Genomic DNA, 10,780 nt, shown 5'->3' with positions numbered 1-10,780 from the left:
CCCCCCCCCCCAAAAAAAAAAAAAGTTGACAGTAGAAATGATGAGGGAAAAAAAATATATCATTCTGGTCCCCGAGGCATTAAATAAAGATACATTTCAATACATTTGCTATGATGGAATATGCACCTTTTATCCTTAAATGGATTTAATTATCAAAGCAACATTATTTTATTATTAAATGTATTAATATAATAATGTTTGCATATATTATTAATAATTCATGGGAGAATAATATTAAGTAATCGTTTTTATTATGTATACCCCTTTTCACATATAAAGCTCCATAGAATAAATGAGCTATAATAATATTAATAATACATAATATTAATAATTACAAAATATATATTTATTTTGCTGTTTATTGAATTCATACTGCATTCTCACTAACATCCACCAGATGGCGCTATTGTGCATTACTGATTTCAGTTCCTTCTCGCAGAAGATGCAATTACAAAGTTTGTCCGCCAGATGCCGCCATAGAGAATGTGTGTCCATAGCAAGCTTCCCCAGTCTCGCACACAATGAAAGTCTCTGTACTGGGGAAAGTGCAGGGCACCGTGAGTATGAGCGGACGGTGCTGACAACGAGCAGCCAGAAAAGTGACAAAATCACAAGTTCCAGTCCCAGGTTCATGCTGGTGCCTATGGGAGGTCACTGTGCACATATAGCAGAGCTGGGGAAGCTTCGCCTGGAACTTGGAGAAAGTTGGAAGAAGAGAACATTGTGAAGAACAAGAGCCTGGGAAAGTCTCTGACTGAAGAATGCAGGTTTCCTCCCATCGCAGGGTGCAGGCTGGAGTCTCATGAGGTAAGGCTGCACAGATGGAGCAGAGCTCAGCCATTAGTTTAGTCTTTAGCGCATTGATTTCACACAGCAGATCTGACCTGCAGTCCCATGTAAAAACATTGAGGGATATCATCAGTTGTGTCAAATGACCAACTCGGCTCTGCTACATCTATGTCTTTTTATTACAAAGATGTCTCGGCTTCTCAGTAATTGTAGAACTACAAATCTCAGCATGGCCTGAGGAACCCGGTTTCTATAGGACTGCTTGGTGTGAGTAAACCCCCCTATCTACTCCTGGGAAAGCTGGGTGACGACGATCATTATGGCTGCCAGTGGTCTTGGGGCACGTTCACACACACAGATTATCTCCCTGCGGATATCGCAGTGGACGAGGCGGAAAAGTGAATCACTTATTGCCCTCTCCTGGTTTTGTGCAGTGTCCCCCCCACTTTTTCCCTGGTCCCCTTTTTTTGACTAGAGCAAGAAAAAGTTTTCCAACAGTTGACAACCCCTTTAAGAAAAGTAGTCTGACAACCAACGTTCTGCTATTCCAGGACACAGTCACCAGATCTGACAAGGTCCCAAGTTACAAATAGGAAAGTGTAAGAATTCACAATGATCTGGATGGTACCGGACGGCCATTTATCACTGTGATGTCACCGCATAGAGATGTACTGTCTGTAATGCACACAGTGATGCCACAGTACAGGGATAATACACACAGTGATGACACACTACAGGGATAATACACACAGTGATGCCACAGTACAGGGATAATACACACAGTGATGTCACAGTACAGGGATAATACACACAGTGATGTCACAGTACAGGGATAATACACACAGTGATGTCACAGTACAGGGATAATACACAAGATGACAGTACAGGGATAATACACACAGTGAAGACACACTACAGGGATAATACACACAGTGATGCCACAGTACAGGGATAATACACACAGTGATGTCACAGTACAGGGATAATACACACAGTGATGCCACAGTACAGGGATAATACACACAGTGATGTCACAGTACAGGGATAATACACACAGTGATGACACACTACAGGGATAATACACAGTGATGTCACAGTACAGGGATAATACACACAGTGATGTCACAGTACAGGGATAATACACACAGTGAAGACACACTACAGGGATAATACACACAGTGATGTCACAGTACAGGGATAATACACACGGTGATGTCACAGCACAGGGATAATACACACAGTGATGCTACAGTACAGGGATAATACACACAGTGATGTCACAGTACAGAGATAATACACACAGTGATGACACAGTACAGAGATAATGCACACAGTGATGTTACAGTACAGGAATAATACACACAGTGATGTCACAGCACAGGGATAATACACACAGTGATGTCACAGCACAGGGATAATACACACAGTGATGCCACAGCACAGGGATAATACACACAGTGATGTCAGAGTACAGGGATAATACACACAGTGATGACACAGTACAGGGATAATACACACAGTGATGTCACAGTACAGGGATAATACACACAGTGATGTCACAGTACAGGGATAATACACAGCGATGTCACAGTACAGGGATAATACACACAGTGATGTCACAGTACAGGGATAATACACACAGTGATGTCACAGTACAGAGATAATACACACAGTGATGACACAGTACAGGGATAATACACACAGTGATGTCACAGTACAGGGATAATACACAGTGATGTCACAGTTCAGAGGTAATAAACACAGTGATGTCAAAAAACAGAGATAATACCCACAGTGATGTCACAGTACAGGGATAATACACACAGTGATGCCACAGTACAAGGATAATACACACAGTGATGTCAGAGTACAGGGATAATACACACAGTGATGCCACAGTACAGGGATAATACACACAGTGATGTCAGAGTACAGGGATAATACACAGTGATGTTACAGTACAGGGATAATACACACAGTGATGTCACAGTACAGGGATAATACACACAGTGATGTCACAGTACAGGGATAATACACACAGTGATGTCACAGTACAGGGATAATACACACAGTGATGTCACAGTACAGGGATAATACACACAGTGATGTCAGAGTACAGGGATAATACACACAGTGATGTCAAAGTACAGGGATAATACATACAGTGATGTCACAGTACAGGGATAATACACAGTGATGTTACAGTACAGGGATAATACACACAGTGATGTCGCAGTACAGGGATAATACACACAGTGATGTCACAGTACAGGGATAATACACACAGTGATGTCACAGTACAGAGATAATAAACAGTGATGTCACAGTACAGGGATAATGCACACAGTGATGTTACAGTACAGGGATAATACACACAGTGATGTCGCAGTACAGGGATAATACACACAGTGATGTCACAGTACAGGGATAATAAACACAGTGATGTCACAGTACAGAGATAATAAACAGTGATGTCACAGCACAGGGATAATACACACAGTGATGTCACAGTACAGGGATAATACACATAGTGATGTCACAGTACAGGGATAATACACACAGTGATGTCACAGCACAGGGATAATACACACAGTGATGTCACAGTACAGGGATAATACACACAGTGATGTCACAGTACAGGGATAATACACACAGTGATGTCAGAGTACAGGGATAATACACACAGTGATGTCAAAGTACAGGGATAATACACACAGTGATGTCACAGTACAGGGATAATACACACAGCGATGTCACAGTACAGGGATAATACACACAGTGATGTCACAGTACAGGGATAATACACACAGTGATGCCACTGTACAGAGATAATACACAATGGTAGCGTGGTGTATAGAGATGATGCACGCAGTGGTGTATAGAGATGATGCACGCAGTGGTGTATAGAGATGATGCACGCAGTGGTGTATAGCGATGATGCACGCAGTGGTATGTAGAGATGATGCACGCAGTAGTGTGTAGAGATGATGCCCGTAGTGGTGTATAGAGATGATGCACGCAGTGGTGTATAGAGATGATGCCCGTAGTGGTGTATAGAGATGATGCACGCAGTGGTGTATAGAGATGATGCACGCAGTGGTGTGTAGAGATAATGCACGCAGTGGTGTATAGAGATGCTGCACGCAGTGGTGTTTAGAGATGATGCACGCAGTGGTGTGTAGAGATGATGCACGCGGTGGTGTATAGAGATGATGCACGCGGTGGTGTAAAGAGATGATGCACGCAGTGGTGTATAGAGATGATGCACGCAGTGGTGTGTAGAGATGATGCACGCGGTGGTGTATAGAGATGATGCACGCGGTGGTGTATAGAGATGATGCACGCGGTGGTGTATAGAGATGATGCACGCAGTGGTGTATAGAGATGATGCACGCAGTGGTGTATAGAGATGATGCACGCAGTGGTGTATAGAGATGATGCACGCAGTGGTGTATAGAGATGATGCACGCAGTGGTGTATAGAGATGATGCACACAGTGGTATGTAGAGATGATGCCCGTAGTGGTGTGTAGAGATGATGCACGCAGTGGTATGTAGAGATAATGCACGCAGTGGTGTATAGAGATGATGCACGCAGTGGTGAATAGAGATGATGCACGCAGTGGTGTATAGAGATGATGCACACAGTGGTATGTAGAGATGATGCCCGTAGTGGTGTGTAGAGATGATGCACGCAGTGGTATGTAGAGATGATGCACGCAGTGGTGTATAGAGATGATGCACGCAGTGGTGTATAGAGATGATGCACGCAGTGGTGTATAGAGATGATGCACGCAGTGGTGTATAGAGATGATGCACGCAGTGGTGTATAGAGATGATGCACGCAGTGGTGTATAGAGATGATGCACTCAGTGGTGTATAGAGATGATGCACGTAGTGGTGTATAGAGATGATGCACTCAGTGGTGTATAGAGATGATGCACGTAGTGGTGTATAGAGATGATGCACGCAGTGGTGTATAGAGATGATGCACTCAGTGGTGTATAGAGATGATGCACGCAGTGGTGTATAGAGATGATGCACGCAGTGGTGTATAGAGATGATGCACGCAGTGGTGTATAGAGATGATGCACGCAGTGGTGTATAGAGATGATGCACGCAGTGGTGTATAGAGATGATGCACGTAGTGGTGTATAGAGATGATGCACGCAGTGGTGTATAGAGATGATGCACGCAGTGGTGTATAGAGATGATGCACGCAGTGGTGTATAGAGATGATGCACGCAGTGGTGTATAGAGATGATGCACGCAGTGGTGTATAGAGATGATGCACGCAGTGGTGTATAGAGATGATGCACGTAGTGGTGTATAGAGATGATGCACGCAGTGGTGTATAGAGATGATGCACGTAGTGGTGTATAGAGATGATGCACGCAGTGGTGTATAGAGATGATGCACGCAGTGGTGTATAGAGATGATGCACGCAGTGGTGTATAGAGATGATGCACTCAGTGGTGTGTAGAGATGATGCACGCAGTGGTGTATAGAGATGATGCACGCAGTGGTGTATAGAGATGATGCACGCAGTGGTGTATAGAGATGATGCACGCAGTGGTGTATAGAGATGATGCACTCAGTGGTGTATAGAGATGATGCACGCAGTGGTGTATAGAGATGATGCACGTAGTGGTGTGTAGAGATGATGCACGCAGTGGTATGTAGAGATGATGCACGCAGTGGTGTATAGAGATGATGCACGCAGTGGTGTATAGAGATGATGCACGCAGTGGTGTATAGAGATGATGCACGCAGTGGTGTATAGAGATGATGCACGCAGTGGTGTATAGAGATGATGCACGCAGTGGTGTATAGAGATGATGCACTCAGTGGTGTATAGAGATGATGCACGTAGTGGTGTATAGAGATGATGCACTCAGTGGTGTATAGAGATGATGCACGCAGTGGTGTATAGAGATGATGCACTCAGTGGTGTATAGAGATGATGCACGTAGTGGTGTATAGAGATGATGCACGCAGTGGTGTATAGAGATGATGCACGTAGTGGTGTATAGAGATGATGCACTCAGTGGTGTATAGAGATGATGCACGTAGTGGTGTATAGAGATGATGCACGCAGTGGTGTATAGAGATGATGCACTCAGTGGTGTATAGAGATGATGCACGCAGTGGTGTATAGAGATGATGCACGCAGTGGTGTATAGAGATGATGCACGCAGTGGTGTATAGAGATGATGCACGCAGTGGTGTATAGAGATGATGCACTCAGTGGTGTATAGAGATGATGCACGCAGTGGTGTATAGAGATGATGCACACAGTGGTATGTAGAGATGATGCCCACAGTAGTATTACACTAACGTCACCATTGTAGGATAATGTCGCCGTGATCTTCGTACACCACAGTATGGTAGCGCACACCCTGGTAGTGTTGCCGTGGTGATCTGTTCTCCATTTTGGTTGTCACCCAGGTTCCCCAGACCCAGATATAAGAGGTGGGTAGGATCAGAGAACATTGGGGTTTAGTGTCCGTGTCCTGCTCACGTGGCTGTTTTTCCTCTCGTGTGATGGACTGTGTCTGTTTTCCCCTTTAGGATCTCATCCCTTTGGGATAAATCTGCGGTGCCGATTCCTGGACCATCTCTTGGTGTCTTCTCCTCCATTTATGTTGCTGTAAGGAGACATCTTTGCCCGTAACTGAATTTAGGAAATTGCGCCTCCAGAATAATGGGGGAGACAGCCCCTCCTCAGGCCCCGGCGGGGACCCTTACCATTGGAGGAGTATCTAATGTAGGTCTTCTCGGAGGAGGAACGGTGGCTCCCCGGCTGCACAACGCCATAGTGGAGCGGCTCCGAGCTCGAATAGCAGTTTGCCGCCAACATCAGATTAACTGCGAGGGTCGCTATGAACGCAGCAGGGCGGAAAGTATTGATCGAGAACGGGAGAACACCCTGCAGCTGCTGACCCTTGTCCAGCATGGCCAGGGCAGCAGAAAGAGCAGCAAACATAGCAAGAGCTCCTGTGCTGCACCCCCGGACTACCGGCACCATCACCCACAGCATCCACAGCTACTCAATGACGAGGGCAGTGACATTAATGGAGGCCAGCAAGCTTCTAATGGACTGGGCCAACGGAACTCGGCTCTAATCGCTGTAAGTAACATGTCCCGTCTTACATGCTATCATACGATAAACCTCTGCTCTTTCTGGGATTTGCGGGCGATCCTATTGGTGACTGACAGCTACTTCTGTGTTCACACTTATACAAAAAAAAATTGTCAGTCACTGATCGGACCGCCCACTGGACCAAAAATCCCAGGAAGAGGGTTAAACGATGAGAAAACAGGTTATACTGAATATTTTCACACAAGCAGCTAGCAATCTCCTCAGCTGCTCCTCCTGCTCTATTTCATGGTGACTGCAGATTGGACTGTATTATCATGCTGACAAGTTCCTTGCAGCAAGACTTGGGATATAAACCTAAATCGGAATATTCTCGAAAAGGAAATAACTCTATTTGGAGACACCTGTCTCGGGGGGGTTTGCATCTCATTAGTTCAAAATAGGCAAATCGTTAGCCATGCGAGTGATTTTAAGAGGTAGGGGTTTTTTTTTTTAGAAGAGATATTCTCAAGTTGTTTCTTGAGTAGCTCAAAGCTCTTCAGTCTGGTTTCTGGCAAGGCAAGGTCTCCTCTGTCAGTGACAAGTTTGATGGACAGCAGAGTTGTAATATTAGTAAAACTATAAAGCTCAGCACAAGGTCTGCTGTTACACATTCAGATATCAGTGGTTTGTTCTGAATTAACTGTAGTATCTGTGTATTTACACATGGAGAAAACAATGTATTTGAACTAGAAATTATTGGGCTGGATGAGGTGGCTGGTATGTCAGGAGTTAACCCATCTTTTGGAATGTAACTACTGCTCACTCTCGGACAGTTTCTAGGCAGGCCCTGATAGCTGACCTTCATAGAAACTTGCTGTACACCATGTAAGATAACAGTTATCATTGCAAGAGAATGAACCCAGATAGAAAAATCAAGTTAGTTGCAAACTTGCTTATCTTTATGCTTTCTAGCAGGAACAATTTAATCATTTTAAAATACTCCTATAAGGAGTGCACCAAGCTGGTGTATGGAGACTTATGTGCCATGCAGTGTTTCCTGGCAATGGGGTTGGATGTTATACACCAAGGGTAAGGGGGTGAAGGTTATACATCAAGGGTGAGGGGCCAATGGTTATAGACCAGGGGTGAGGGGCCGATGGTTATAGACCAGGGGTGAGGGGCCAATGGTTATACACCAGGGGTGAGGGGCTGAAGGTTATACACCAGGGGTGAGGGGCCAATGGTTATACACCAGGGGTAAGGGGCCGAAGGTTATACACCAGGGATGAGGGGCCGATGGTTATACACCAGGGGTGAGGGGCTGAAGGTTATACAACCAAGGGTGAGGGTCCGATGGTTATAGACCGGGGTGAGGGGCCAATGGTTATATACACCAGGGGTGAGGGGCTGAAGGTTATACACCAGCGGTGAGGGGCCGATAGTTATACACCAGCGGTGAGGGGCCGATAGTTATACACCAGGGGTAAGGGGCCGATGGTTATAGAACAGGGATGAGGGGCCGATGGTTATACACCAGGGGTGACGGGCTGAAGGTTATACACCAAGGGTGAGGGGCCGATGGTTATAGACCGGGGTGAGGGGCCAATGGTTATACACCAGAGGTGAGGGGCTGAAGGGTATACACCAGGGGTGAGGGGCCGATGGTTATAGACCGGGGTGAGGGGCCAATGGTTATACACCAGAGGTGAGGGGCTGAAGGTTGTACACCAAGGGTGAGGGGCCGATGGTTATAGACCGGGGTGAGGGGCCAATGGTTATACACCAGAGGTGAGGGGCTGAAGGGTATACACCAGGGGTGAGGGGCCGATGGTTATAGACCAGGGGTGAGGAGCCAATGGTTATACACCAGGGGTGAGGTGTATATGACCTGCTATGAAGGACATTCAATGATTAGGACAGGATTCCCAATGCTTTTCTCCATGTAGTGTGTTTTATACCAGAGGTACATTATCCATTTCTGGACGTTATAGCCAGTGTTCAAGGATGGAGTTAATGTACATTTTGGGTCCATTGGCTCATAAATAAGATAAGGCTCAAGTATGTCATTGTTCGGCTGATATCTCTTGTATAGTATATTGATAAATCCTATAGGATGCCTTGGCCAGAGTGTATAACATGGGAGTAATACTCCACGGGGCCATAAGGATATCCGGTAAATGATGGGATAGGACACAACAGTCATTAGGATTTTCCTTAGGGCTAATTGCCATTGTGTGATTTTATTTATAATTTTTCATCTAAAAAAAATTCTTATCTCTTTTGGTATTACATTATTACTTGGGAATTAAATTGGAGTCTTATGTGGCAGATGTATGAGGAGTGGCAGACATTCTCTTGCTATGATAGAGCTGTTATCTTACATGGTGTACAGCTAGTGGCAGAACTAGAGCCCGAGTGGCCCCATGGACAATTTGGACCTGCCTATTACCCCATGTTGGTCAGATATACGGTCCCCTGTAGTGTTCTAAATCCTGTACCCTCGATCATTACTCTCCTGCGTATTGTGGTATCATGCGGACTCTGTGCCATATTACTTGAGCACTATAAGGGGGTGATATGACAGCTGTATATTGCACTATTGTTTTAGCACTATATAGCGATATTATGTAACTTGAAATTACGAAAGAAAAAAGCGTACAAATAACTTGTGGATGATTCCACATTTGCTTGTGGCCCAAGGGTTCATTTTCTGTTAAACCTGTTGCAGCCAAAGGGTGCAGTATTTTAGAAATTGGTGTTGGTGAAATAAACTTCTGTTCTTAAAGGGCAAGTTCCATCAGAAAATGTTTTTTTTTTTTTTTTAAAGCGGGTTTTCATATTCATCTTTTATTCTTTTTTGCTTTAATTTTCTAGATCACTAATTTAAGCCTATTGCGTCCTGTTGGGAACATGGATATTAGCAACAATAGACTGACTCAGACCCAATTTTGTATAGAAGTGTTATCTGAGCATGCTCTGTTCTTGGGAAATTAAATTTTGAAAGGAGGAGGTGAGCTGTGACATCACGTATTGTGAATGAATGGTGGATCCTGTGTTATCTACTGTATATAGAGGTGTTATCAGTCATTGTACAGGAGGAGGAGGAGGTGAGCTGTGCCATCACCTATTGTGAACGGTGGATCCGGTATTTACTTTATATAGAGGTGTTATCAGTCATTGTACAGGAGGAGGAGGAGGTGAGCTGTGACATCACCTATTGTGAATGGTGGATCCTGTGTTATCTCCTGTATATAGAGGTGTTATCAGTCATTGTACAGGAGGAGGAGGTGAGCTGTGATTCCACCTATTGTGAATGGTGGATCCTTTATCTACTGTATATAGAGGTGTTATCAGTCATTGTATAAGAGGAGGAAGTGAGCTGTGATATCACCTATTGTGAATGGTGGATCCTTTGTTATCTACTGTATATAGAGGTTTTATCAGTCATTGTACAGGATGAGGAGGAGGTGAGCTGTGACATCACCTATTGTGAATGGTGGATCCTGTATTATCTACTGTATATAGAGGTGTTATCAGTCATTGTACAGGAGGAGGAGGTGAGATGTGACATCACCTATTGTGAATGGTGGATCCTTTATCTACTGTATATAGAAGTGTTATCAGTCATTGTTATTTTGCCTGTAATGACAACAAGACTGGTGAAAAGACACATGGCTTATGCTCTTTCAAATTTATCCTGAAAGATCAAATTGAATCATAAGAGGGTCTGTTGTGTATTTGTTAGGATTCCTATGCTTTGTACAAGTACAGTGGCATGTAAAAGTTTGGGCTCCCCTGGTGAAAATGACTGTTATTGTGACCAGTTTTCAAGTTGAAATTTAAATGATCTCTAAAAAGGCTAAAGTTAAAGATGACACATTTCCCTTGCATTTTAGGATAGATAAATGCA

The 10,780-nt window shown here is 44.4% G+C and overlaps 1 protein-coding gene across 1 annotated transcript in view; it reads left to right on the top strand.

Moving 5' to 3' along the window:
• Positions 1-535: 535 nt before the first annotated feature.
• MAML2 (mastermind like transcriptional coactivator 2) overlaps positions 536-10,780 on the top strand; it is a 235,022-nt gene continuing 224,777 nt past the window's right edge. The window contains exons 1-2 of the mRNA XM_069759182.1: positions 536-807; positions 6,360-6,918. Coding sequence (XP_069615283.1) covers positions 6,493-6,918 — 426 coding nt within the window. The 5' untranslated portion in view covers positions 536-807; positions 6,360-6,492. The remainder of the gene's footprint in view (positions 808-6,359; positions 6,919-10,780) is intronic.

This window comes from Ranitomeya imitator, chromosome 3 (genome assembly GCF_032444005.1).
Source record: "Ranitomeya imitator isolate aRanImi1 chromosome 3, aRanImi1.pri, whole genome shotgun sequence".
Classification (NCBI taxonomy): Eukaryota; Metazoa; Chordata; class Amphibia; order Anura; family Dendrobatidae; genus Ranitomeya; species Ranitomeya imitator.
The sequence above is the reverse complement of the archived record's forward strand: the minus strand, read 5'-3'. Positions and strand labels throughout refer to the sequence as shown.